Here is a 26,285-nt window from a genome sequence, read left to right on the forward strand (position 1 = left end):
ACTTTCGAAAGAGCAAAGGACGCTAGCGTGGAACCTTAACCAGGAGCTCGTGAATGTCCTTCGGACAACGGGACAATCTGAACCTCACTTTGATGAACTGCGCAGCCACTCTGCAACAAATACGAATATGGTTGCGAACTGACAGGCGTCTTCTGGAGCTCGAGGCTCAATCACCAAAGCTTGCGACACTTCCTTCACGAAACTCGTTCTGGAATTGACAAGATGATGGAAGAGACCGAAGTTGAGGAACCGCGCCCTCGCGGGAGTCTCGAATTCGTGGAGAGTTCTATCTTAGGGACAGTGATTCCGTCAACGAGTGATTTGAATATTGAGGAAGCTCTGAGTGGTTCAGTGGAACGTCTCGATGAAGGCAACGATTCTCCCCTAGCTGCCATTCCGCAAAGGCATGCTTTATATTTTGGTCAGTTATCTTGGGCACTATTTCAGCTCTTTATCTTACTCATTTATAGATCCTAGATGAAACTGTTAATGTCTATATTGTTCTACAAACACCGTACTTCGATGAACGAACTCTGCGATCCTATCTGGGACGACTGGACATCCATCTTGAAGCTCAAGTTGTGAATGCACACTCGGATAACCCTGAAAGCTCACCTGGTCAGGAGGTTATTTACAATGGATCTATCCAAGATGGAGAGGATCCAATAGTTGTGGTTCAGGGACCTGATGAAAGTTTACGGAATCCCACAGAAGGTCATATTCTAGTCGTATGGAAGATGTCAGCGTTTCTCATAAGACCCCGTCTCCGACTTCAGAATCCGTCAGTGGTGTTTGCTGCTACAGCACATTTGAGGCCTGCTGAGCAGATTCATAATGCAACACTGAAAGAGGAATACTTGCCAAGTCAGGTTCCATCTGGGATTAATTTGTTAGAGGTATGCTATGCTTTGACTTCACTTGAATTTATATACCTATTGAAATAGCCCTTCTATTTCTAAATTTGAATTCACAATGCCCATTGAGGAAATCGAGAGCTAAAATCAGACAGGCATTCACTGATGATCCAGCAATGGGAGGCATTAAGCCACGGCTCTCGGCACTAAGAGTTGCTCGTGTAGCACCAGCACCACAGTCCACCAGAGATATGATGCGGCCTCTGAAAAACATCTCACGGCAGTCCATAAAAGTGTATCCAGCAGTGAATGCACGAGTGAGGTACTCTCGACCGAATACTACACCTACAAACGCAGCTGTGATAGCATCTGTCGATGTTGATATCACCGCCTTTGCAAATTGCGAAATCACCTTGACAAAGGTTGATCTCAGTATAAGTGGCGGAAGCGTGGAGGATCTCAATGCAGTATCTGGCTTGGTTCTTCCAATTGCCACTCTTCCACAAGACGACATCACATTCATGTACCGTCTCCTTCCAGATGATCTAGATGCAACAAACAAATCACAAGTGCGGGCTCTAGAAATCTCGATATCGGCAATAGCCAAGCTCTCCGACGTATGTCAGCCTCAAATATCAATGCACTGGACGACTTCATTGGATTTTACGCCTCCAGTAAATCCAGGTTTTGGTACTCCTACTCAGCCTATACAGAGGCCTCACCGACCTGCTCAGTTGTCCATTGGCTCTGCTTTCGACACTCCAACAGCCACTTCTTTGGCGATAACCCGACCTGACGCTCTCCCTTCCGTGGATATCACGACACGGCAGCAACGCAATTCAGCTATCCCCGACTTTGGTGTGACAATGACATTCACAGGACCTGGAAATGATGACCCAATCTATCCTGGTGTTCCTTTCGTATGGTCTGTCTTCATAGTCAACAGATCTGATCGCCCAAGAAAACTTGCCCTCATGGTCATCCCTAAACGTCGCCGAACAGAAGCACGAATTACTCGCCCCCCTTCTACCGGCTACGGTGGCAAGAGGGATCCCAAAGTTGCCGATGCTGTCGTCGATGAGAACATCGTCTATGCAATGCAGAAGAATTCCGTGATTGACCAAACGGAGATCGTCTGCTTGAGTACAGATCCCCGAGTTGGCCCTCTGGCACCATCAGCTTGTTATGAGGTTGAGTTGAAGTTTATGGCATTGAGGGCGGGTATTGTAGGGATTGAGGCAGTGAGAGTGGTTGATTTGGGAACGCAAGAGCATGTGGATATCAAGGACCTTCCGAGCATACTTGTATCGAAGCTAGAGACATAGCAGTATGGCAAGATTTACAAATACAAAACCTCGTAAAAAAAACCTTGTGGTCTCATCGTACAAACGTTTACTATTAACTCGCTTGGTTGGTCAGGAGCAATCTACGAAAAATGAACTAACAAAGTATCTCAACGCTCTCGGTATAAGCAATAGATAGATGATCCTTTTTATATGTCATTTACCGCTATGCGAAAATACTCTATCCTGCCAAAATCTATAAAAATGCTAAACCAAACCTCACGAAGCAGGTTCAGGATCCCTAATCATAATCCTATTAGTCCCAATCTCCTTCCCACCCCATCTCGACAAATCCACCTTGACAATATCAACATCCTTGAACCCCAACTTCAGATACACGGGATGCCCCGCAGGAGTAGCCTCAATATAGACCTTCCTCCCCTCCCGATCAGCCATATCAAGAACATGCTTCAGTAACCTACTAGCAAGTCCCTTTCTCTGATACGCTGGATCTGTACCTAAAAGATTGGCCACTAAGCACACACGTGAGCACTCTTCCTCCCCTCTCATTCAAAGATGTTGCTAACTTACCATACATCTCCTTCTTATCAACATACTTATCCATCATCCTCTCCAAGCCCCCAAACTTCTCCTCCGTAAGCGCCAAATTCGCGCCCCTTGGCCACGTAGGATCATGTCCCGTCTCCTTCATCACCCTCTCCTTCTCCGCCTTCTCCTTCTTGCGCTCAAGCTGCTCTTCTTCTGTTAAAACGATTGGGAACGTCCATCTCAGAAACGCGGCCATTTTCCCCGTGCTGTTTTCTGTGATTTTGAAGCTCCGGACTTCGCGTTTGGTGAACAGGGTTGTGAAGCGGTAGGTGAGCCAGCGATGCCTTTCTTCGTCGCTTATGGTGGCTTTGGGGAACACGAACTGGCCGAAGTAGTCGGATGCGAAGGAGCTGAGGTAGACTTGTATCATGGCTGGTACATCTTCTTTTGTGCACTCGGAGAGTGTGAAGGTTTCTGGTGCCATGGTGTGGAGCGGTAACTTGCTGTCGATTTGAAAATTTTGATTTATTGTTTGAAGGAAAAAACCAAGGGAAAGGTCTTTAAGAATTCGAAAAACGGAAATATTGAAATCAAATGAACTTGTATATATATATATATACAAATTCCTCACCTCTTCAAAGCCGTCGAGTCGGAGTTCGAGACCAGTCGACCGCTACAGTGAGTCAGGAATAACGTCTTCCACGCTAACGGCCAGTCAGAATAGGGAAGTTCAAGCGCTACTGCGCTCCGCAACTGCTTGGAGCCAGTGTAAGAATTCCGTTCTGTCACCGGAGCTCGGTGTTCTTGAAATCGGGCTTGAATGCCTTGCTAAGGGCGTTCTGTGAACTCATTCTTCTGCGAGCTGATGAGAGAGAACATTTTTAAATTGACTTCACCTAGCATACGCAAGCCGAGAGAATGCAAGGGCCGGGGGTGACACTCGAGTCTTGTTTTCGAAGAACAACCCCAGTAGTGTTTCTTGCTTCGTGGACTTTCAAAATCCTGCAACAATAGGGGAATATGGTGTTTTGAAGTACTTTTGACCTCGCTGCGTCAAATTGAGCGTCAGCTGTGTCTCGAGTCAGCACATGCTCGCGAACTGCCGATTCTTTTTTGTTTTTATATCCACACTTGAGCCTCCTTTTCGTGGTCCGTGAACATAAAAATCCCCGAGATTGGGGAGTCCTAATCTTACATCTGATCGCTTGATTTTCTTCTTCTTCTGATTCTCTGTACTGTATGTAGTTGATTTTGCGAGCCTTTGGCGGTTTGCATTCTGTGGAACGGTGGCAGCAGCTCCTCTTGTTCTGTCCTCACCTACTTGCAGCCAACAGGATCGGCTGCGCCCATCACGTCTTGAATGTGATCCTTTTGTAGAGCACCGTGCCGCGGTCGCAGTCTCGTAGAGGAACTTGTTCATCCCCACCAAACACAAGAAAGTGTCCATGCGCTCAATTTCCTCAGTGCGCTTGGCAGGGAAGAGCAAGGCGGTTCCCGCTGCCGGAAAATTGAAGAAGCAATCCGGAAGGACGTGTATTATGCCACCGTTATCGAGAGGGGAGGCTTATGCAATTGCTGAAGAGACGATGAAGAATGCGGTAGAGGGTACGTAAGAAAGGGTCTGGATTGGATGGATCCTCCGTACCTGACTTTGCTTGACCATGCGTGATAATTGGCAGCTGAGGTCGACGTTCTCATGCCCAACGGCAGCTTCTAAAAGCGCTGCAGGGTTCTGCCGGTGCTGAGATTGGCTGTGAGACAAGCGACCAAGGGTACCAGTAGTCGGTAGTCGCTGTGCCTGGCTACCTGGATTGTCCAGTCCAGTGCTAATGCGGAACATCACTAGAAATTCCCCAATCCAGGAGAAGTCAGGACAGGAGCAATTGGCACAAGGAGAGGAGACTTCCATCCAACGGGGCGGTCGCGAAGCATTTTTCGACGCACATCAAGATATTCACTCCTTCCCATTCGAGTGAAGGGTGTTCTTCATCACCCGTCCATCTCCTGTCTTGCACAACATCACCCGGAACCCACTGCTACGGGGGGCTCACCTATCTCGGCCAGACATCGCCGTGCTGTCGCACTCTGGCGTTCGCGACAGTGACTTTTATTTTTTCTAGACCAACTAGCAGTCGACGGTCCTCGGGCGATTGCGTCCACAGTTCCACACGTTCAGCCGACCTCCTCCCAAGAGTCTCAGTACTGTATTCGAGGGCACCCACCTGCCAAGTGCACGCGGCAGCATGCATGTACAAACGGGCACCGCGACCATGGCATACTCAACAGTCCCTCTCCCAGCGTCTCCTACCCTCACCAATCCCGACATGATCTTGCCTTATGGAGAGTACGATTCGACCCCTTCCCCTCCTCGTGGGACATATCGATCGGGCTCTCCAAACGAAGATTGGGAGACAAATCCTGCGACAATGCAATTCTCGATTGGATCCTCTCACTCCCATATGGGCTTAATGACCCCTACAACGCCTATCATATACGGGAACGGAACAATGCTGTCGGATATTGGAGAAGTGACAGAAGCTGAGAGCACACCGGGAAGGAAGTTGCCTGGACCAGCAGAGAGGAGGATGTTGAAGCAGCAACAGCAACAAAATCAACCTTTGCGATCGAGCCCAACGATTGGCTATGACGCTGTGATGAAGAGAACGAAAACGGGAACACACCAACGGAAGATCTCAATTGAATCTACAAGCACTATCACGTCAGAAGCACAGCACGGAGAGCTCTTTAAGGACTTTGACGATTCGGCGAGCGTTGACGACAGCGTATTCCAGGGAGACGATGAAGAGAGTGTTGCAGATTCTTACACTGAGGAAGTGATCGCCTCGGAAACCAAACGTCTAAATCAACAAGATAACAATATTGGCAAAGATGAAGACAGGAATTCAAGCGCAGCATTAAGCAGGAGAGCAGAGCAGATCTTGTTGAACGCGAAGAAACGGCTGAATGTGAGATTATTGGTTTGCATTTCTAAGGACCGTTGAAGCTAACCTCGAACCAGAACATGGAAGGCAATCTCACCAGAGCACGAAGCTCGTTGTATATTACTCCCACCGGGTCCATGTCCTCTATTCACAGCAGCAGTCCCTTATCACGATCGACCCCGTCTCCTCCTCAGAACGAGCCACGACTGATAACATCCCTTGGAGTTGCTCCGTCGAAACACAGACAGCTGAATACCCCTTCTGATTCTCCGACGAATAGTCCGGGCCATTCGAGAGTCTACAGCGAAACTTCAATATCATCTCCTCTGCGACCTGTTGCGTTTCCAGTTCGTTCAGCAAGCGCGGCAGCTCGTTATATCGGTAGAAGTGGATTGGATGCCAGTCAGCCATCTCCTCCTCTGAGTTACACTCCTGAGGGCACACATGAAGAGAGCAGGACTGGATCTCGCTCTGGATTCACCTCGTCCTTGAGTAAAGCATCTCCACCCCATGGCACAATACTGGAACCACTGAGTGAAGACGATGCTAGTCCTGATTTCGAGGCTGATCGTGCCAGCATGAGGTCTGCTCTGGACGATCAGCTAGGCCCAAGCGGCGAGCACCGAGGCTTGACGCGCTCTGCGTCTTCTATGCAGATGCGGGACCTTCGGGACCAGATGCAAGATCTAAAGGGTCGGTTGTCCGTGCTTCGGGACCGTGCTCGAGACGATACAATGAAACGTCGAAGTTTACAGAGCCTACGTACGCCTAGCCCCTTTACCGCAGCCGAGCAGTGGTATGCAGGTGCAAAGAATTACGGCAACTCTCCACCTTTGAGTGCTGATGCAGGTGTTGCTCAACCTCCTTGGAATGAACCGGAGCGCGAGAAAGACGGTGGGAAGGAGAGAGAGCTGAAAGAGAGTGCCCCGATTGCTCCAGGATATGCAAATTCGGATGTCACAAGTGTGTATGAAGATGTCATCGAGACCCATGCCTCAGACGGTATGACAGGTCGCGAACCACCGATCCAAGAGGAGGACTATGATACAGCTGCTGAGGGAGAGCAGCCACAAGATTTCGAGGAGGATTTTGTGGACGAATACAACGACGAGATGGTCAACCGTGAGGAGGCCGATGATTACGAAAGTGATGCTTCTTTATATCACGACACAGTTGCAACTCAAATTTCACATGAGGACCGAGAAGATGCCTTCGATTATGAGCACTTCTTCTTACATAGCGCGATGGGGACGATCAGTCAACAACGAAATGGAAGGAGAGATAGCGTTGGCAGTTATAGCTCTGAGGATTCTGTTGAGACGACACGGGGTCCGACAACGTCCAGTACCGCAAAGGTGAATGAACGTACATCGTTGGGACATCTCAGATCTGGAAGCACCGATTCTATCTCTACAATGGCAACATTTGCTACAGCGACAGAAGGCAATGGCTCTGAAAATGGCGAGGATGGCAATGCAGATTTCTCCGTACAAGAGGTTACTGCTCCAGAAGTAAGAACAAGCACGCCAGTCACCGCGAAACGTACAACCTTTGGCAGTGCTGTCAATGGCGCTTCCGATAACAACCAGGTATCAACCCAAGTTGTTCGAAGGCATTCTACCGGACACGACGAACAGCAAAGGATTGTCAGTGCGGCCCACCGTCCATCGGTTGCTTCTTTCGAGTCTTTCCAATCGACCGGAACTACGCGCAGCTTTCCATTGGTGAACAAGCCTAAAATACAGCAGCCAACATCTAGTGACCCCGATTTGCGTCTCAAAGAGCATGAAGCTTCGCGTTTGAGTGACTCCACTACCTTGACAGAAGTCAACTCAAGTCGCGAGCGTCTTGAGCCATCACCTGTGCACATGCTAGCAAAAGATGATCAGATATTGGTGGAGAGGCTGGTAGCCAGCCTTGGCAAGTGCGTCTTGGGTCTGCAAGAAGCCGGACGAGGAAGCTACGATGGCCGTGTATGGAGACGACGATTAGACGCTGCAAGAAGGGTTCTTGAAGGGCAGGAGGGTGCCGTTTAGTACATACATTTCGATTCTACAATTTTTCTTTGTTCTGGCGTGGGTACTGGATGTTTGATTTGGAGGCCGTTTTATCTAAACTTCGACACAGCTTTCATTTGTAGGAGAGGCGTTATTTACGGAGTCACGAACTTGCTTTTTTCCAGGGCGGAAGGCGTACTTGGCTGGACAGCCATACGGAGATCTTCTTTGATACCCAATTTGTTCTTCTGAGCGTTGAGCTTGCATTTAGCTTGCGCTGCTGTAGCGTAACAGCTTTTGATTCGGGCGGAGAACAGGTGTGTTATGTATATCTATGGGACGTAAGAACTTATTGTAATTTTTATTACGAATGAGAGACAATTATTCGTGTTGAGATGTGGTCTAGAATCTTGGACAGCTGTGATTGTTGAAAGACTTGTACCTCGATTTCGCAATAGGATAAGGTGCTATGATGACTCAATAAATGTCCTCAATGCAAACCGATTTTAGTATCTCAGCTACTGTCAAGTCCTCTACCTCCTTTGGCATTCTCGCCCGCCTCAATCTTTCTCTTTCTGGTTTCTCCTTACCTGTTTTTGAGATTCAAGCTCTCACACCTTTTTAGCAACTCACGCCTTGTTAGCCTCTCGCCTTTTTCGAATCTCTGATCTCGTCTCAATCATTAAGTATTTAGAAACTGAAAAGTCCACTGTACAAAATAAGTAGTCTAATGTTCCTCCTCAACCGTATAAATCTGTTTTCCTGCATTGCGCATATAGCGCAACGTGCGCGTTCAGCCCATTCAGCGGGTTCACCGCATTCAGCGCAAGTAGCGCAGATAGCGCAGATAGTGGAAATAGCGCGTTCAGCGCCGTATTAGGCCTCCGAGCTGCAAATATGTTTATGGTAGCTCTAGGGATAGAGTCACTATATCAACCTTTGGCTTCAGACTTCAATGTGATCTCACATTAGATTAACGAAAGTCATTGACATGATCATTAATTCGTGTTTAATGCAAAGAAAGCAGCAACTCTCAATAATGCCAGGACATTCAGTCAATGCCAATGCGCCTCATCTCAATACCTAACCCATTCGCTATGCACCAGCACCCATGCGACCAACCCAATGCAACCAGCCCGGCTCATTGAAGAATCCTATGCTCTGGTCTTCTCCAAGGTATACCCAATATCTCGAAAATTCTCCTCTCATCACTACCCTCCACCAACTCCCCATCCGTAAGCTTCTTCCTACCCGGGCCTCGCAAAACATCTCTATACAGGCCTCTCTGGTTAAGTGAATAGCCCTTATGACCGGCTAGCAATCGAATACTGCGATTGAAGATATCGTCCCCAGTGAAATAGATTAACGCAGCGCCGATTTCCGTCTCAGGTACAAGCAGGAAGTCGATACGTCGCCAGATGGGATTTCCAGGAAGAACGCAAGCACCGTGCCATTTCGAACCTGACCCTTCGCGATGACCAGGTACTGCTAGAGCAGCGGTCAGGAATTCCTTTCGTGTGAGTTCGTCGACGAGTTTATACAGGAACGGAAGCAGGTCTCGGCTGTTGTCTGTATTAGGCTTGGTGACTATGAAGTCGATGTCCCCAGAGGTGGATGCTCCACGACGATAGGAGCCACCAATGATGAGTTCGACGTCTGGGTCGATCGCCTTAGCTGTTTCCTTGACAATAACTCCTAGAGCGGTCATTTCGTCACGCGGAATGCGAGTATTGAAGTCATCGTAATGCTCCAGACCGATCTCCTGACCTTCCGTGAGGCGAGCCTTAGTCCTCAAGTCCTCGAGGGTCTTGTGTCCTGCTTGGATAAATTTCGATGCCTCGGAAGGGCCGACGCCGTAGATCTTCAGGAAAAGTTGGAGAACAAGGTCGTCGGGCTCAAGCTCTGCGTATTCAAGTTTCCTCAAACGTCCAGTAACAACAATTTCTTCGATCTTTTTTGCAATACTCTCGCCGATAAAGAGAAGATCTATGGCCTCTTCATAAGTGCGAATCTTGGTAGACTGTGTCCTCAGAGTGCCGCTTGCTCTCTTATACGCAAGTGCTCGCCATTGGTCTTTGACTCTGTCGTAATAGTCGGCCAGTCTCGTGAGAATGTCGATGGTATCCGAGTTCAGATTATCCTCGATCACCTCGCCGGCATGCATACAAGAGTATTTGTCCTGGTCCAAACCTTTTTGGCCGGAACCTGTGCTTTTCTTGGATTTCTTTTTCTTCTTCTTTGTAGGGGGACGATGATCCTCCTCTGAGCTGCCCTCTTGATCAGGATCGCGTTCACTCGAGGAAGGTCGATCGACTTCTTCATCTTCGTCATCCAAGGGTAAATCTTTCGTATCACGAGCCTGCTTGATGAACTCATCTAGCACACTGGAAATCCCGTCATAATTATCCAAAATAGGAGATCGTTCTCGCGGACTCTCGACAAGACTTTCATCGGTAGGAGGAAGACGGCCACTGAAAGACGAGTTGGGGACGCCCGAGTGTAGAGGTTGTGTTGAGGGCTCGCTTCGTTGCGTGCGCTCCTCGGGTGTCTCATGGTCCTTCTTTTTGGATTTGGGCTTCTGGATACTCAAGGTCGGTGGAGGCTTTGTGGACTGCGGTTCCTGCTCTTCAGGAGCCTTCATCTTCTTCACAGCATACCGTCCTTGTGTCTCATCCACGAGAATGCCATTGACCACGCAGTCCGGAGGGTATTCTTCATTCACCATGATGACATTCGATGGTAATGAGTCGGACTTCATCATGGGCTTCAGAAAACTCATTACCTGCTCAAGCTTGAGGGTTTTATCAACCACAACGTGAGTGATGTCTGGTGTCCACTATAGGAGAGCCAGCATTAGCCAGAGTTTCAAAGAGTCGTATCAAGCAATCAATAAAATCGACAGGCAGTACGTTAAAAGCTTGATAGAGTGGAGCTATACTATAAAAGACCTTGTAGCTTCCTTTTGCAATGTGGAGTAGTTGCCACCTTGATACTCATTGCAATTATACGTACTTGACTTGTGGCTTGTGATCGAGGCATTCAAACGCATAGAACAAGCAACGCAGTCTCAAGCACGTATAGTACTTACCTCCTGTGTCCACACTCCTCCACGGCTTCTTACATCCATAATGCGGGCTCGTCGAAAGGGTTCGATATCGTCATTAGGAATGAAGAGAAATGTCTTACCCGTAAAGATCCGCTCGCTCTCTGACTTCATGACCAGTTTATCCTTGCGCTTCCTCTTAGCGGCGGCGTTGGTTTTCTTCTTGAGCATACTATCATTACTGGCAGTGTTCTTCCTCAGCATAGAATCGATACCCGTGCTATGCTTGAAGGTAAGAGGTGGTCCAAACACAGGATTTGGCGTGGAAGAGCTTCGCTGTACCACAGGAGTTGCGGTAGAGATCGGAGCTTCTTCACTAGAGGGGGGTTGGAGTATTTCCGGAGTGGACGACTGATTGTATCGAAGGTTAGATGGCTTCCGTGGAAGGGAAGGAGTTTCTCGAATCATCGCGGATGTCGAAACAGGTGCTGATGTACTGTGACGAAACGTTGGTATTTTCCTGGGCACGTTTGATGGCTGGCTTCTTCTGGCTCTGGGTGATTGCGAGGCAACAGGGAAGGATGCAGACAAAGGTTGCGCACTCTGTTTCAACACTTCGCGCGCATCGTTGCTATCTACTTCCTCGTCGGAGCTTTCATTCAGCGCATAAAGCTGGCGGAAATACTCTTCTTTGTCCTACTTTAACATTAGTAGATACTATGGTAGGAAGGTAACAGAATAAATACCATCATGGCATGTGGATGGTAGAACGAAAGTGCAAGGAAGGCAGTCGCGTGGAATGTCTTATATGAGGTTATCACGTGTGGTTAAGGAAAGGTTGGGAAGTTAATTGGTCACTTAGCGCGGTAAGCGGGACGCTAGGCAACGACCATCCTAGAACATCAGAAGCAGGCCGGACATTCAGTCACCTTGAGACTGTAAACATACATGAACTGATCGTGAATTATTCCTCAAGGATTCCGAGTTCAATCACAGCTTTTCAGGCAGAACGTCCAAGAACACCGATATCATTTTCTTGTACAATACGAATGCTCCATTTCGTGAAGGAAACAATATTGATCTTATTGGTAGAGAATCTCTCTAAGCCTATACCAGAAGCAGGAGCTTCGTCTAGCCACTCTCTGATTGCAAAATGGAAGCTCCCACTCCCCAGTCGATGTTCACCAAATTTCCAGAACTGCCTATCGAGCTCCGTCTCCAGATCGTAAGCAGCAAACTTTTCCCTTCATCCTTGCGAATAGCCCATGTTGTTGTATCTCATTCCTCAGGAACGTTTCATACTCTGCAATTCTGATCCCTCAGAGAAGACTTAGTTTTAACTCGCCATAGTGGGGCCTAGCATCTCAAGTAACTCGAGCTCTAGAGCTAGAATACTGCAGGGCGGACCGCCAATTCTTCGTCTCCCAACACGTCCCCAGCGTCCTACACACCAACTCAGAATCACGAGAAGTCGGACTCTCCCACTACCACCTCTCCTTCGGCACCGAGAAGCACCCTCCAGCAACATACTTCAACCCAATCTACGACATCGTGTATTTCGGCACCAGACAAAACCTCATGGACATCTCATTCATGGTCAAGCATTTCTACAAGGTAGCGAAAGACCTCCAACCTCGAGACCAGATCCAACGCCTCGGCATCACCGAAACTTTGTGGGCGTCCTGCAGCAATGACAGTAGTCCCGTCTTCTCTATCATGCTTCCGAGGGACCAACCACCAAGGTCCAGCATCTCGACATTCTTATCAGCCTTTCCTCAACTGAGACAGCTCATTTTCGTTTGCAGACCGCAGGAAGAACCGGACTGGGAGAGCGAGATCGAAGATAAGTGGGAAGACTATTCTGGGGTTTCTTTGATTGAGTCAGAGGACAATCATGAGGATCTGCTTACAGACGAGAGGTTCGACTTGCGGAAATTTCACACCCACCTCTCGGAAAGAAACTTAGCTACGCCAGAAGATCCCGGTCCAAGTCTGAAGTTTATGGAGTATGGATTTGCCTGATTTGTAGCCGTTTTAGTACAGTAGAAACCCTGAATCTCTACGTTAAACGAGACTGGTGCTCATGATAATCCAAGATCATACATTTTGTAGTTAAAGCGCGAAATAATCCTGTAGGAAGAATTCACTCCATGAGAGTGGATCGTTTAAGGTCGTGGAAAAGGAATGCATTTAAACAATTCGTTTGTCAAACCCCACAGACAATGCAGGCAATTACAGACGCAACTAACCTATGCCGAGTCTTCACAAGTCGCTTCGCCGTCTACCGGCATGCAAGCCTGACAAGAAACCTGATTGTAATGTACAACCATAACTGCTGTGCAGCGCAATAACAATACTTATTCAAACCCTAATCCGAGAAAAACCCTCGATGACGGTACAAAACTCCCTTCCTTGGATCCTACACCATAGAAGTTCCCTTCGTCTTTGACCCATCTCGTCCTTTGGCCTTGAAAGTATCGTGGCCCATACTTGTTTCTGTTTTAATGCCATTTGCCTTGCGGACAGTAGAGAAGGTTGGCTGAGGTAATCTCAAAGTCGGAATGCGAGGAGGGCGAATCTTCGGTGTTGGAGACATCTGTATGGGCTTCCGAGTCTACATGTCATCATCAGTAAGCACGAAGTCTGAGTGGTGATAATCTTGTGACATACATCTCGCTTTTGTAAGAGCCATCTGGTCCAGCCATCACTCGCCCCATCGAGAGCCATGGGTTGGGTAGATGCAGGCTCCTCAGCAACCTCCTCATCGATTCTCTTCATTCGACTGCTGCCATGTAATCGAGTCCTTGGAAGGGACTCGATCTGTGAGGCCTCAGGCTTGTATGGATAAGTAGTCTTTCTTTCAGCAAGCGATTTCCACCTTCGTCGTTGGATACACGCATGACGCAAATATATCAAGCCAAGCAACACCATGCAGAAACCAGCGACCGATAGAACGATATAAAAGACCCCTCTTGTTGCATTATCTTCGGATTTATTGTTGCCATTATCGGGAAGAGTTGCATTGTTCGTACTGTTTCCGGCACTCATCATGGTCGAATTGTGAGATTGGAGATAACTCATAACGTCAGCTATGGCCGAATTATTTGTCTTTTGCGTTTCGGACGAGGTTCCAGAAGAGAGATCTGACACTGCTTCTTGCCTCTCCCGCATGGTTGGATTGCTGCGGTATCCTCTAGCTTCGTATGCCTCCGTTGAATGGTCGCCAACTCCAGAACCAATTGGTGAGCAGCGGTGACACGGAATCTTTCGAGACATGACACTTGGAATTTCTGATCCCGTCTCGTGCAGAGCAACAGGAAGATTCATTGCTAGCAGGTTGTTGCCTTTATCAATGCATGATGGAGAATGGTTGCCTTTTGAACAATCGTCGAGATGAGGAGCAGCATGCTTTGCTTTGTCTTCTCGAGCCATTACTGCAGCAGCCGGGGGGCCGAAGAATGGTCTATGGATGCATTTCCTCCTCCCGCCATCACAATTACGCACTCCTCCACGTTTAGGGATGGCTCTCGAAGATTCTCTCGTATCTTCGTCAAGTTTGGTTCTTGGTCGATGCTCCGAATTATCCTTCTTGACGATTGCTTCAGGGGGTGGGTTCTTGTCCTTTGGTTTTGGTTTCGGTTTTGGCTTTTGACGACCCCAACCTCCTCCAGAGGCTTGAGCAATTCTAACATAGATATCGGAAGAAGCTGCAATGCCCTCGTGATGGTCGACTCTAGTTTTTAGGTCCGTCGGATTCCTCGGAATCTTGTCCCTTGCAGCGTCTGGAACACGGACATGCTCTAAGACCGGAGTATTGTTCGAATTCTCAAAACCAGAACGTCCGTGCTTGCCGTGCTTGCTCGCAATAAGATAATCGTTTATAATTGACTCTGTGTCTCGGCGAACGTGTGGTACAAGCTCTAAGACCGGAGCATTGTTCGACTCCTCAGAACCAGAGCGTCCATGCTTGCCGTGCTTACCGTGCTTGGTATCACGGTCGTAATCAGCAAAAGTTGACTCTGTGTCTCGACGAGCGTGTGGTACAAGCTCGACCATCATCTTAGCTTGCGCTGCGAGTATATTTTTGCCCTTATACATATCTACATTAACACTGTGGACATCCTTGTGTTGTTCGTAGTTGCTATCAACAGAAGGGAGGTTTGCTTCTGCCGAAAGAGCTCGAGTGAAACTGAGAACGGTTGTTGTCGGATACACAACGCAGAGAATGAGGACTACCATAAAGATGGATTTGACCGATGCGTGTATAGCAGTCGTGGCTACACGACGGAAACGGAGGATCTCGTTCATTCTGGATGTTCTGGTGCTGCAGGATGTTAGATGATGTGGGTACGCATTCATAAAGGTCGTACTCACGGCGTTTGCTGTCCACGGATGAACAGAATTGTGAGCTTCGAGGTACTCAGAAAGCTTGAGAGGGCCCGCCAATGATAGAAACAAGCTTGGTCGGAGCGTAAAAGTGTGTTCGCATTCGTTGAGAAACTTAATGATAAGTTGACGATAGGACATCACCTGGAATGATGGTGTAAGACTGCTGACAACTATTGAAGCTTTGGTTGATAAAGAATAAGGAGAGAAGCAGATATGCACAAAGTGGAAGGCGAGAAGTATACAGCTTACAGTGGAGGAAGGAGCTATCGGAAGCAGACGACATAATGTGAACGGGAAAGGAAGTAACAGCTCGGCACATGATAAAATCCTAATTTTGAAAGGAAGACTATGAGAAGTGTTTTGATTTATCATGATGGACGTCAAACCATAAAGTCATGAACAAGCGAAGGCTATACACCATGCTGTCCCGTACCGGATCCTCCTGACAACACGTTGGTGTGAACGTATCCCGAGCCCATATTTGACCAATCATCCGCGATGATATTACCAACCGCATCGAAACTGGGCTGGGGCATATAGTTTGGTGGACTATGGCTGTTTCGTGAAAAGTCATCTATATGATGCTTTCGACGCAGTAGAGCTGCAGATAATGGTGCAGCTTGCAATTCGAAATTGGTGAGAAGAGCTTGTGAATCATCCCACCGATGCCCAAAAGTCTTGAGTGTCTCCTTGATGTGAGTGATGCAATTGATACTGCGATCAATGCTGTCCATCCCTGCGTTGCTGGGAAGTGGCGGCGGCGGTGGAGAACCTGCGACAGCTACAGGAAATTGAGTGATACCGTTCAGTAGCTGGTCTTGATTATCGCCTAGAACAGCAAGGAATTGTCCGCCGATGAAATAGACCCTCAAGGCATCGTGATATGTATAGAAGGCTGTGTTGATCGGATCCCGGCTGATCGGGAATATTTTTTGCATGTATGCTATACTATACTCGAAGATCAAAGTCTTGCCATGTGCAGAGGGCGCCTGTACACGACAAGACGGAGCCAAACAGTAGACATAACTGTACAGAAGCTCAAGATCGAAGAAGTCCTTGAAAGCCAGTGGAAGACTATCGGGAAACGATTCGGACCATTCGCGCATTTCCTGACACATTTGCCAAATGTATGTCGAGGAGTTTTGCAATGGATCTCGGCTAGACTGGAAAAGCTCTTGATACCACGAAGACTGCAGCTGTCGCAATTGAAACAATAGCAGAGCTGTTTCCATCGAGTGTGGCCCTTGCACAGGGTTTCCAGTAGAAGTAGTTGCTGTGACAGTGGCTGGTGCTTGTGGAAAAGTGACACTAGTAGAGTCATCTGTGAATGAGAATGATCTGGCATGCACCATACTAATTGATCTACAGATAGTTAGTCTCAATTATCATCGGAAGCTTGGTATCTCTTACCGGTCAAGCGAATAGACACAGTAGAAAATCTTCCTTCTTAATTCAAGAGTGTTCTTGTCGCTGACTTGCTCCTTTGGAGGGTCTTGATGGAAACCCAGGTCCACTACTGCTCGACATGCAAACCCGATCAACTGCCAACTGTCGAAGTGAGCCGGGTCTAGCATTGAATACTGTACAAGCAGAAGTAAAGCTTGTATCTGGGATACATATCCCGGCATGAGGACTCGGTCAGCATAACGTAGAGCTCGACCAACCCAGAGAACACCATCTGCATAATATGCGTCCTTGCTGCTCCTAGATTGGCCATTCGCGCCAATTGCAAGGACCATATAAAGTAGCCAATGCTCGAAGTCTGTAACAGGACGTCCATTTTCTTGATACACTGCATCAAGAGCGTTAAATAAGGCGGTTTCGGAAAACACTGGAAAAAGGGCAAAGACATTATCGAGATAGAATTGTACCAATGCCATAGCCGCCGGTCTAGAGGGAAGCTGAAAAGGCTGTGACTTGGGTACACCTTCATTGTTCGTAGCAGCTAGAACTAGCCGTGCAAAGGTCATGTTGCTCGTAGACGTTTCAAAGTCACGAGTGGTGGCGTTCACAGACCTGAACGATTAGTCTTGTTCACAATATGTACATCTGATGGACTTACAGGAATCCAAAATCGGAGACAAGCTCATTCACATCGGCTGCCTCTCTTCGCCGAGCAGCTTTTCCGTGAATGGCAGCACGTATCGTCGCCAGTGAGTCTTTGCGATCTGGCGCCTCAACTGGGTCATCGTTATCGTGCATCGCCACGGATGCTTTCCGCAATCTAGCATACGCAAGCCGCTTTTCAAGTTTTTCAACGCGGGATTCCAGGGAAGCAACATAGCTACGTAAAGTGTCAGCTCGATTCGAATGAACCAGAAGAGCTAATTCACCTTCGCTCTTTGCCTTTTGCAAACTGGTCATTGGCACTTGAACATTCTCCTGCACGGCCTGATTTCTCACATGCTGTGCAAGCTGGCAATTTGCCATCGCACTGATAATGATGAGTACGGTGGATCATTGGAGAGAATGTAGATATATCTCATACCTTAATCTTGGCTGCGCGACCTGCATTGATGTTAGTGCGTCCAGATAGTTTATGTTAGAATGCCCATGAACTCACATCTTGAGCACGCAGAGACTGGTCGTGATACCCTTAGTAAAGGAGTATCTGCGGCACTTGGCCCTGAGCGAGGCATATTGCTTATATATTGGCACTCTCAGACGTCTTTGGATTCCAAATTCAAAGGATTGCGGATCCAGGTATTCCCATTGTGATCTCAAAAACGTGCTGTCTTTCATGTCAGCCTCGTCAGCATTTTCAATAGTCACTATCTCCTTCACAAGAAAGACGATGGAAGTGAGGCTGGCAGGTTCTTAATGAGAATGACAATAGATCATAATCAGGGACTGCTTGACTCAGACAGAGCTCTAGAAAACTCTATCATGATAATAAGATGGGCGAGCAAAGGAGCATGTGGCACTGGCTTCATCCGGGAATTCGCATGCCTAATCACGGCAATAGAGGTGAAGGTCCGACGATGTAACCTGGAGCGACCCGAGGCTTGAATTTGTGTGACTTGGGCACTTACTGGCGTGAAAGTCTAGCAGTATAGTCTGTTCTAGCTGTCCAAGATGAATCTGGCTGTCATGCCGTTGTCCCCACAATGCGCTCTCTAGAATCCCACTAGACGAAGAGGCGCTTCAAACGTGCGGGACAGACGTCGTGGCCGTGGCAATTTTTTCTCGGTTCGTTGTTCGATACGCTCTTAAGTCAATCCGAGGTTATAAAGCGAGGATATAACACTCGTTCGTACTCGCGCTTCCGGAGAGATTCGATACAAATCTAGACTGTAGTTCGGTAGTTTTGGAGATGTGAGGCTAGGATGCGGCGGACCATTTGCGGGTGGCAACCTCAGGCAACGGACCACTCAAAAGGAGACGGGAGGGACTTATGAAATATCCCGTGATGAGCCTGAAAAGTGATCCATGAACAAATCCTCCAGATAAGGCCCTGCTACGCCGAGGACGCCGCAGCAAGGATTGCGAAGGCGTCAAATAGTAGTCGGCAAGAAGAGTTCTGGCCGTTGTCCCTGCCCCGAGCCGCTGTATGGTGCCAGCTAGCGAAGGGTCGGTTTCAGTAGAAAGAAGAAGGTCGTTATTCAACTTTCCAAACTCTTGATAGGACAGAAAATGGAGTAATAGAGAAAAGGAAAAGCCCCCGTGTGCTGTGCTTTGCCTTCTCGCCGCCTTCTTTTTCTCACTGTTTCGACCCTGTGTCTCCGGCTGCGACTGCCCCTGCATCCAATTGGGACATTCGAACCCTCCGGTGGATCCTTCTTCCCCTTCTTCTAGCCCAAGGCGAACCTTCAAGTCGCACAAATTCTCCACAGACTGGAACCTCACTCAGGCCCCGGATTTGAACAATGGACATGGGAGTTCAGAGATCCTCTTAACCCGCGACTCGACTTTCTTGTGCTCCAACATCTCCCCGCAGCCAGTGTAACGCCATCATTCCCAGGCCCTACCGTTCTTCACTGTCTCGTTGTGCAAGGCCACCGCGGCCGTAGAATACCCCACAGGCTGCAACGTCGATGATGATGAATCTTACAAGTTCGAGCGCAATATCGTTTTCTCATTCTGCTTTATAGAGCGAAGTTTGAAATTGTCGATGGACGCGGCAGATCTGTTCCGGCAGGCCCAGAGCTCTGTCAATAGAGCTCGTGAGGCCAAGACCTCTCGTGCCCGGGAGAGCAGCCATGAGAGTGACGACCACTCCCCGAGGATCGCACATACTCTGACAGCGTGTTGTCGATGTCGCCAGGTTTGTGCCATTCTTATCGCTTGTCTTGCAAGTATGCAGGTTTTGACAGTGACTAGAGGAAGACGAGATGCGATCCAAACCTGCCGAGATGTTTGCCCTGCGAAAGGGCCGGCGCGATATGTGAGTACTTCGATACGACAAAAGGAAAGAAGATATCTCGAACATATGTTATACGACTTCAAGACAAGGTGCGAGCCTTAGAGGCGGAACTTGGACAATACACCGAAGAGGAAGGCTTTCCACAAAACACTGAAGATATTGTACGGCCTGGCGGACTTGTTCGACTGGACGAAGATGACGAGACGCCCCGATTTCTGGGTCCTTCAAGTGGCATTGCTATGACGAGACTTGTCATGGAGGAAGCGAAGAAGTACACAGATTCAAGAAGTATAAGAGAACTTGTGCCAGAAGTCCGCCAACGCCGAACTCCTGTGCAGTCACCCGAAGCTGCTACACGCAAAAAATCTTATCCTATGATCAGTGCTGTGCCAGCCACCACGTTGCCGAGTCGGCTGGTGACAGACAAGCTTGTGGAAGTGTTCAATCAGAAAGGTAAGTCGTGTTTGTTTGGACCCTGAAATTCTCAGAAGCGATTTGGCGCTTCTTCGGCTTCTCTTGATCCCAGTCTTACATATATTTTCCAGCCCAGTATTTGACACCAACCTTACATGAGCCTACTTTTGCCAAGGATATGCAAGAAGTCTACGATGGAAGTACAGATCCCTACAAAAATTTCGTTGTTCGGATGATGCTTGCAATATCTATGCAGAAATTGGATCCTCAATATGCAGGACTGGCGGACAGTTACTACCTAGCAGCTATGGGTTACATGGAGGATGTTATCCGTCCTAAGGATATGAGGACACTCCAATGCTTGGTCTTGATCGCCCAGTACTCATTGTTGACACCAACGCGGACCGCAATCTATTACATTGTTGGACTAGCGACACGCCTCTGTCAGCAGCTTGGACTGACCGAGGAAAAGACAATTGCTTCAGGAGTAGTTCAGATTGATCCCTTACAGCTGGATATGCGACGACGACTCTCTTGGATAATCTTATCCATGGAGTTCGGCCTTGCCCATAGCATGGGTCGCCCCAATGCATTTGCTACTGGTCAAGACCATGTTGATGTCGGTTTCTTTGAGCCAATTGATGATGAATATATAACTGCAGAAGGAATTCTCCCTGGACCTGTATCGGAGAAGAAGACCGTGACCATCCACTTTCTTCGAATGAGACTTCTTCAAGCGGAGATTCGACGAGTTTTATATCAAAAGAAACGCCCCGAACCACGAAGTGAAGAGCATCCTTGGTACGCACAAATGGAGCTGAAGCTTAAGGATTGGGTTGATGACGCTCCTCAAAACCCTCCTTGGAGCAAACCATGGTCAGTAGGCAAATCCATGATCTGAGGAATCGCCACTAAATCTCTATGCAGGTTCATTGGACGATATAACACAATGGTTGTAATGCTCCTGCGACCTTCACCTCAGGTTCCTAAGCCGTCCATTCGTTCTGCAATCATGTGCTACGATGCTGCTTCAACCAATATCAAAAGCACTAGCAAACAAATGGCATCTGCAATGGTGGACATCACGTGGATATTCGTTCTTACAATCTTTCAAGCTGTCAACACAGTTCTTTGGTCAATATCGTATTCAGAGGTCCGGGCTCTGCATACGAAAGAGGAACTCGAGGAACACATTGAGATTGCCCTTGACGTGATTCTCAAGTGTCGAGAACGTTGGCCAGGAACTTCGGCAGCTTCAGATCTCTATGCAACGCTTGCAAAGGCATGTCTCAAAAGCTACGATACCAGGGAGAGTTCACAAGCGCCATCCTCACTGTCAGCTACGTCTCCAGCTCTGACCGATGCCAATTCTCCGTCTGCGTCGGAACACTCCAGCGCCACAACCGGCTCGCTTGCATATTCTCAAAACGCATATCATTCGCCCCCTCAAAACGCATATCATTCGCCCCCTCAATTCGGATATGTATTCGACCAAATGCCCGAGCCAGTTTCCAATTATGAGTTCGCGAGCTCTCTGCCTCCACCCCAACCATCTTTTCGCTCGAATTCTATATTTGCGAGTCCATCCAGCATGCAAACAGATCGTCGTTTCAGCTATTTCCCTCCCGACTTTACGCAACCTCAAGCTTTGCCCAATGCTTGGAATCCAATGGCTGCTGGACAATCCCAAGTTCTAGCACCACCGCCTTCTTCGGCACAAATGCAGCAACAACAGCCAGCTATCACCGATCCGAGCTATTTCATTCAACCTACGCCATACACCTTCGGTGCCCACATGTTTGGAGACGAACATTTCGATACGGAAATGAGGCAGGGAAGCCTTAGTCAGGAACAACAGCTTGAACTGATGCAGAGTCTGGAGACGGAGGGTCTAAATGAGATTGATACTTTTATGAGTCTCTCGGCAGGGTACGAGAATTCCATAAAGCCCTGAAAATCACACTTGGCCAATCGAGTTTAACCTTTTTGGGTCAGGTTTTGGCCGCAGGAATAATTCAAAAAATCATCACACGTAGAAGACGTGTTGTGGCGAACAGTCTGCTCTAGTATAGCCTAGTGGCTACTCGAGTCTGACTGCAGAGCACATTTGTGGGAGATTATTCATAGTCTCGGTTCGCTTGTTGAATTGATGAAGCACGGCGTCATGAGTTAAGGGGGGCGCGGGGCGAAAATCGGCGTGAATAAAGGGTTATGGCTGCGAAGCATAAGCGGTGGTTGGTGTAGAATTGCACACTGGCGGCAACCTGATTTTTGAACGCGAGTCAAAACAAGGACGATATAGCAAGAATAGTACGACAAGTCATGACTTCAATGTGGCATCCTTTTCCAGTCTGAACTTTCTTTGATTAAGATCCTGGATGTCTGTTATAGTGTGATTTTCAGTTTGAATTTAGTCAAGTTTCTTTCTCAACAGCCTCAGCCATCTCCCCCATACTTTCAAATCTCCAAGTAAAGTTCACCTCCCCCTTCTCCTTCAGCATCCTCACCTTCTCATCCTGTCCCTCCCTATCAATCCAAACACTACTCATTCCCATCTGTTTCGCAGGCACCTGATCACAGCTCAAACTCTGCGCCGTATGCAGAATCCTCTCCTTCTCAATCCCCAACTCCTCCTTAATCCTCCTAACCAAGTACTCAAAATTCCTCAAATCGGGTTTATAACTCCCTATTTCCTGCGCTGTAAGTACGAGGTCGAAATCCACGCCAGCTAAGGGCCCGGAAATGGTGCGTGCGATGGAGTCATTGTCGATATTGCTAAGCATCACGAGCTTATATCTCTTCTTCAGAGATTGCAGCGCGGCGACGGTGTCAGGGAACGCGGGCCAGGACCCAATACTGGCGCCGAAGGAAAGAGCCTCGTCTTGTGAGGGCTCAGGCAGATTGAGAGATGCAGCGAAGGCTTTGTAGGCGAGGGGGAGGAGCTCGTTGTATCGGAGAGATGGCTGGGAGGTTTGTAGCTCCTTTTCGTATTTTTGGAAGTGTGAGAGGGTGTATGTCCTGTTGTTTTGGTAGGGGTTTCCGGACGGGAAACGGGAGAGGAGAGGTTGGAGGCCGATGAACATTCCGCCTGGTTCGTCGATTAGGGTTGAGTAGACGTCGAAGGAGAGGACTTGGAAGTCTGTGAGTTTTGAGGGGTCATCGTTGCGGACTTTACCCATGATGGATTCTTGAGAGGGGATTTTGAATCGTGTTTGGTGTGAGAAGAAGATGAGGATTAATTGTTGTTGAATTGTGAAATTATAGTTACATATTTATACATCTTGGACCACAGGATGACGTTGATTTTTCATCCCGCTTTTATTTTGTCGTGCGGATGATCCAAGTCTGAGGCACCACCGATTGGATATCCCCACTGTAAGTAGCATATAATGATTAGGTTACAGTGGGATGTTCGTGATGCATTTTGATGTCGTTGGCATCTTACGGGAGGTTTACGCGAGACTGTCAATGATATGTCAATTGAAGGGCGGGACTGCGTCATGCACCTGTATGCAGGTGCATGCATGCATACTACATTAGGTGAAAATCGGCGCGTTCATTGCTGTCATATCTATCTAATCAGAATTTGTACACAAGAATTTCGAGATCAATCGACCTCTTCCTCAACTGGCTCGAATTTCTCACTATCCTCAACATCCAATCCGGTCATTGACTCCTCAAGACCAGTTTTACCCTTTCCTTTTGCTCCTGGCTTTGTGCTCTTCTTCCTTTTGCGAGGGCCCCCTGCTTCGCTACCAAGTGGTGCTTCTCTAATCCAGCGAACAATAGCTTGGGCTCTCTCGGTGCTGATAGGATACTCCTTCCCATCTTCCTGTGCCCAGCGCTTTGGCATTTCTCTGCCCTCTGCCTTGCGAGCCTCCTCTTCTTGTCGGCGTTGTCTAGCTGCGACAGCCGCATGAAAGCTTGCTTCATCATGGACTCTATCATCTTCTAAGGCCTCCATGATAGCTTGCTGCTTAAGTCGCTCTCTTTTCTCAGCAGGTGTCTCTTTTTGTTGGTTTGGAGCCGCCTGCCCGGGCAGAGGAGCTGGTGCGCAAAGGGATTCCCATGACTGCTCGAGCTGGATCCAATTATCTGCACGACGGACAACCTCAATCCAATCAGCTCGACTAGGGGAACGAGCCGCCTGAAAGATTGGATAGCCATCACAGACTCGAGCGAGCCTAGCTACCATATGAGCATGGCGTTGAAGCTCACGAGCCGATGTCTGGACTAAACAGTGACAGAGAAGCAAGGAATGAAGAGCATCAGTAAGAAGTGGATGGTAAGTAAGAGCCTCGTGACAATCCGTCTGAGCAAGAATAGCTTTAGCTGCATCACTCTGAGCTGCTTGCATCTGTTGCTTGGTGGTGAGACTAGTAGATGTCTCTGGATAAGGAGGGAGGTCAGCGGGAGGCGTAGCAGAGAACAAGGCTGACATTTGGTGAACGACAGGTGGAGGAAGGCTTGGGATTTCGGTATTTCGGCCTGTGCCTGACTGCGGCCGACCACGACTGTTGTGACTGCCGTTATGAGGGATGAGTGCATCTGAGAGCTGGCCATTACTTAGCGAGGCATTGCTCTCAAGATCAAGATTTCTACTATAGTTCTGGGGACGTGGGATCTTGAAGCCATTGGCCGCTTGATTTACTTTGCGGACAAATTCTTCTGTAATCTCAGCCGGTAGGCCAGGCGTGTAGTCGAAGTGAGATAGATACGCAACATAATCTCTTAATGCTCTCTTGGCATTCGTCTTGACGATCTTCCTAGCCTCGAGACGTTTCCGATGCGCCTCCTTCTCAGCAGGGGTCATCTCGGTTGGATCTCCTGCTTGATCGGCGTTGCCATTTGGATGTGGCTTGACACCATTGAGACCGTTTTGAGAGGGCTTAGTTGGTAAAGCGTCATTGACGTGTTGACAAGCAATAGTAAGGTATACTCCAGCTCGGTGAAAGAGAAGTTGGGTCTCTAAACTGCTTGGATGATCCTCTTCATCTAACTTGATCTCCTCTTTCCATCTACTATTGCGCTGAGCTTCGGCAGCGGCTTCACTTGCTAGTTGTAGCTGCTGACGTCCTGCTTTGTGCTGGCCTTGATAGTATCTGCACACTTGCAGAGCTGTGGTTAAATCTTGGGCGGCTCCAACAAAATCTTCCTTGAAGATCTTCGTCACAGCTCGAGTCCGCAAGATCTCACCTTCGCTGGGTCGTTCAGCGATGACTTCGTCGAGAGGTTGAAGACTAGTGCATTCTGCCAATTGCCGCGAAGGTATCTTTTCATGGAAGAAATGGACATATTTCGCGTCCGCATCGAGCGGAGATCTCTGGAGGACAAGCTGAGCTACGTCTTCTAAAGTCGAGGCAGATTGCATGGTCGCAACGCTACATGCAATCTCATCTAGATGATATGCTTTCGACAACTTCTGCGTAGCTTGCTCCCGCATACGATGCTTTCGTTCTCTACTCAATTTGGCATTTCCACCTCCACCACCCAGCCCAAGTCCTAATGCGGCCCCGCTATTACCTAGGAGACCATTCCCCGCATTGAGAGAGTTGTTGAGAGAGGAGGAAGTGACACCACTTGCTGCCCGTACAGCAAGATTCGTGGCATCGTCCACAAGTTGTCGAATTTTGAGAAGGTCGAAGAACACAGCGGGATCGATGGGACGAGGGCGCGGGAGATTGTAATTGTTATTCGCCAGACTCTCGAGAACTTCCGGGGGCAACTGTAACCATGGACCGTGGAAGGATGAAATATATCGCCAGTGTCTGCATTATATCAATTAGCTGTAATTCCTTGTTCATTTTGCGCAATAGTAGAATAAATATTGTAAGACATATTTGCGCATTGAATATGATCAAATACAACAGGAAGCGACGCGCAAACCAGCTATTCAAAGCCAGGAGATAGCAAAATCTCCAGCAATGTCTATCGGCTCCTCGATACAACGTACTTGTTACGACATATGATCAACGCAGACGTCGAGGGTTGCGGCAGCTTCGCCTGTTTCGGCTTCGATGTTGATGGAGTTGGAGAAGGACTTGGGGGAATTGCGCTTTCTGTGTTTTCGCCCTCATTCTGACCCTTACTCTTCTTCTTTGCCATGACGGGAGGTTGCAATTGTCTTCTGGAGCAATTGAAGAGCAAAAAGATGGGCGGTGGGGTAAGTCTTTCGAGACCTTAAAATTGTTAAAGGCTCTCTTGTTTGGTTTCGGCTCGGAAAAACATGAAAGCCGCTCTAATAGGCGAACTTACGTAGAATGGAAAATACAATTCGATTTGGTTTGGTTTGCGTCACAGTAGTTGAAATGAAGAAGCTAATGAATGGTGCGATTTTATATTGCTATTATGGAGTTGTGACTTTGGTATCGAAGTTTCCTTCATAGCAAAGTCCCATAATCGAAACTTATTGAAAACAGACCGTGCGAGTAGAATCACAGGCATTTCAAGA

The 26,285-nt window shown here is 48.2% G+C and overlaps 10 protein-coding genes across 10 annotated transcripts; 4 read left to right on the forward strand and 6 right to left on the reverse strand.

Moving 5' to 3' along the window:
* Positions 1-16: 16 nt before the first annotated feature.
* LY89DRAFT_440277 (uncharacterized protein) lies at positions 17-2,214 on the forward strand. The gene is made up of 3 exons (XM_018207534.1): positions 17-421; positions 478-896; positions 1,010-2,214. Exons 1-3 carry the CDS (start codon positions 223-225, stop codon positions 2,177-2,179), a joined length of 1,788 nt encoding a protein of 595 aa, XP_018074671.1. The 5' UTR covers positions 17-222; the 3' UTR covers positions 2,180-2,214.
* A 123-nt stretch (positions 2,215-2,337) lies between these two features.
* On the reverse strand, positions 2,338-3,352 carry LY89DRAFT_682073 (acyl-CoA N-acyltransferase). Its single transcript, XM_018214434.1, has 2 exons — positions 2,729-3,352; positions 2,338-2,670 (listed from the first exon to the last, which is right to left on the reverse strand). Exons 1-2 carry the CDS (start codon positions 3,168-3,170, stop codon positions 2,417-2,419), a joined length of 696 nt encoding a protein of 231 aa, XP_018074672.1. The 5' UTR covers positions 3,171-3,352; the 3' UTR covers positions 2,338-2,416.
* Positions 3,353-4,519: 1,167 nt separating this feature from the next.
* On the forward strand, positions 4,520-8,027 carry LY89DRAFT_639748 (uncharacterized protein). The gene is made up of 2 exons (XM_018211634.1): positions 4,520-5,652; positions 5,706-8,027. Exons 1-2 carry the CDS (start codon positions 4,930-4,932, stop codon positions 7,662-7,664), a joined length of 2,682 nt encoding a protein of 893 aa, XP_018074673.1. The 5' UTR covers positions 4,520-4,929; the 3' UTR covers positions 7,665-8,027.
* Positions 8,028-8,766: 739 nt separating this feature from the next.
* Positions 8,767-10,899, reverse strand: LY89DRAFT_695003 (DNA polymerase lambda; the record flags this gene model as incomplete). The annotated part of the gene is made up of 2 exons (XM_018216744.1): positions 8,767-10,461; positions 10,714-10,899. 2 exons carry the CDS (start codon positions 10,897-10,899, stop codon positions 8,767-8,769), a joined length of 1,881 nt encoding a protein of 626 aa, XP_018074674.1.
* Positions 10,900-11,605: 706 nt separating this feature from the next.
* Positions 11,606-12,970, forward strand: LY89DRAFT_682078 (uncharacterized protein). Its single transcript, XM_018214435.1, has 4 exons — positions 11,606-11,893; positions 12,019-12,710; positions 12,765-12,869; positions 12,928-12,970. Exons 1-2 carry the CDS (start codon positions 11,822-11,824, stop codon positions 12,688-12,690), a joined length of 744 nt encoding a protein of 247 aa, XP_018074675.1. The 5' UTR covers positions 11,606-11,821; the 3' UTR covers positions 12,691-12,710; positions 12,765-12,869; positions 12,928-12,970.
* On the reverse strand, positions 12,886-15,191 carry LY89DRAFT_779106 (uncharacterized protein). The gene is made up of 3 exons (XM_018222270.1): positions 15,043-15,191; positions 13,339-14,992; positions 12,886-13,282 (listed from the first exon to the last, which is right to left on the reverse strand). The coding sequence occupies exons 2-3, from the start codon at positions 14,974-14,976 to the stop codon at positions 13,088-13,090; spliced, it is 1,833 nt and encodes a 610-aa protein (XP_018074676.1). The 5' UTR covers positions 14,977-14,992; positions 15,043-15,191; the 3' UTR covers positions 12,886-13,087.
* A 276-nt stretch (positions 15,192-15,467) lies between these two features.
* LY89DRAFT_578617 (uncharacterized protein) lies at positions 15,468-17,696 on the reverse strand (the record flags this gene model as incomplete). The annotated part of the gene is made up of 6 exons (XM_018208954.1): positions 15,468-16,410; positions 16,468-17,073; positions 17,120-17,341; positions 17,391-17,491; positions 17,546-17,565; positions 17,621-17,696. The coding sequence occupies 6 exons, from the start codon at positions 17,694-17,696 to the stop codon at positions 15,468-15,470; spliced, it is 1,968 nt and encodes a 655-aa protein (XP_018074677.1).
* Positions 17,697-19,168: 1,472 nt separating this feature from the next.
* Positions 19,169-21,788, forward strand: LY89DRAFT_578941 (uncharacterized protein; the record flags this gene model as incomplete). Its single annotated transcript, XM_018208976.1, has 4 exons — positions 19,169-19,321; positions 19,378-19,873; positions 19,966-20,710; positions 20,762-21,788. The coding sequence occupies 4 exons, from the start codon at positions 19,169-19,171 to the stop codon at positions 21,786-21,788; spliced, it is 2,421 nt and encodes an 806-aa protein (XP_018074678.1).
* Positions 21,789-22,156: 368 nt separating this feature from the next.
* LY89DRAFT_682081 (haloacid dehalogenase-like hydrolase family protein) lies at positions 22,157-23,256 on the reverse strand. The gene has a single exon (XM_018214436.1). It carries the CDS (start codon positions 23,011-23,013, stop codon positions 22,249-22,251), a length of 765 nt encoding a protein of 254 aa, XP_018074679.1. The 5' UTR covers positions 23,014-23,256; the 3' UTR covers positions 22,157-22,248.
* Positions 23,257-23,382: 126 nt separating this feature from the next.
* Positions 23,383-25,996, reverse strand: LY89DRAFT_639762 (uncharacterized protein). Its single transcript, XM_018211635.1, has 2 exons — positions 25,788-25,996; positions 23,383-25,602 (listed from the first exon to the last, which is right to left on the reverse strand). Exons 1-2 carry the CDS (start codon positions 25,937-25,939, stop codon positions 23,442-23,444), a joined length of 2,313 nt encoding a protein of 770 aa, XP_018074680.1. The 5' UTR covers positions 25,940-25,996; the 3' UTR covers positions 23,383-23,441.
* Between the last annotated feature and the right edge of the window lie 289 nt (positions 25,997-26,285).

Source organism: Mollisia scopiformis (genome assembly GCF_001500285.1).
Source record: "Mollisia scopiformis unplaced genomic scaffold LY89scaffold_6, whole genome shotgun sequence".
In the NCBI taxonomy this organism is placed as follows: Eukaryota; Fungi; Ascomycota; class Leotiomycetes; order Helotiales; family Mollisiaceae; genus Mollisia; species Mollisia scopiformis.

Bases quoted from the DNA above. Each gene is read 5' to 3' on its own strand.
- LY89DRAFT_639762 (XM_018211635.1), bottom strand. From the start codon at position 25,939: ATGGCAAAGAAGAAGAGTAAGGGTCAGAATGAGGGCGAAAACACAGAA. The intron at 25,603-25,787 runs GTACGTTGTATC...GATATAATGCAG, and splicing joins TTGATCATATGTCGTAACAA to ACACTGGCGATATATTTCAT.
- LY89DRAFT_779106 (XM_018222270.1), bottom strand. From the start codon at position 14,976: ATGAACGAGATCCTCCGTTTCCGTCGTGTAGCCACGACTGCTATACAC. The intron at 13,283-13,338 runs GTATGTCACAAG...GATGACATGTAG, and splicing joins GGCTCTTACAAAAGCGAGAT to ACTCGGAAGCCCATACAGAT.
- LY89DRAFT_682073 (XM_018214434.1), bottom strand. From the start codon at position 3,170: ATGGCACCAGAAACCTTCACACTCTCCGAGTGCACAAAAGAAGATGTA. The intron at 2,671-2,728 runs GTAAGTTAGCAA...GTGTGTGCTTAG, and splicing joins TGATAAGAAGGAGATGTATG to TGGCCAATCTTTTAGGTACA.
- LY89DRAFT_440277 (XM_018207534.1), top strand. From the start codon at position 223: ATGATGGAAGAGACCGAAGTTGAGGAACCGCGCCCTCGCGGGAGTCTC. The intron at 422-477 runs GTCAGTTATCTT...TATAGATCCTAG, and splicing joins AAGGCATGCTTTATATTTTG to ATGAAACTGTTAATGTCTAT. The intron at 897-1,009 runs GTATGCTATGCT...AAAATCAGACAG, and splicing joins CTGGGATTAATTTGTTAGAG to GCATTCACTGATGATCCAGC.
- LY89DRAFT_682081 (XM_018214436.1), bottom strand. From the start codon at position 23,013: ATGGGTAAAGTCCGCAACGATGACCCCTCAAAACTCACAGACTTCCAA.
- LY89DRAFT_682078 (XM_018214435.1), top strand. From the start codon at position 11,822: ATGGAAGCTCCCACTCCCCAGTCGATGTTCACCAAATTTCCAGAACTG. The intron at 11,894-12,018 runs GTAAGCAGCAAA...AACTCGCCATAG, and splicing joins TCGAGCTCCGTCTCCAGATC to TGGGGCCTAGCATCTCAAGT.
- LY89DRAFT_639748 (XM_018211634.1), top strand. From the start codon at position 4,930: ATGCATGTACAAACGGGCACCGCGACCATGGCATACTCAACAGTCCCT. The intron at 5,653-5,705 runs GTGAGATTATTG...ACCTCGAACCAG, and splicing joins ACGCGAAGAAACGGCTGAAT to AACATGGAAGGCAATCTCAC.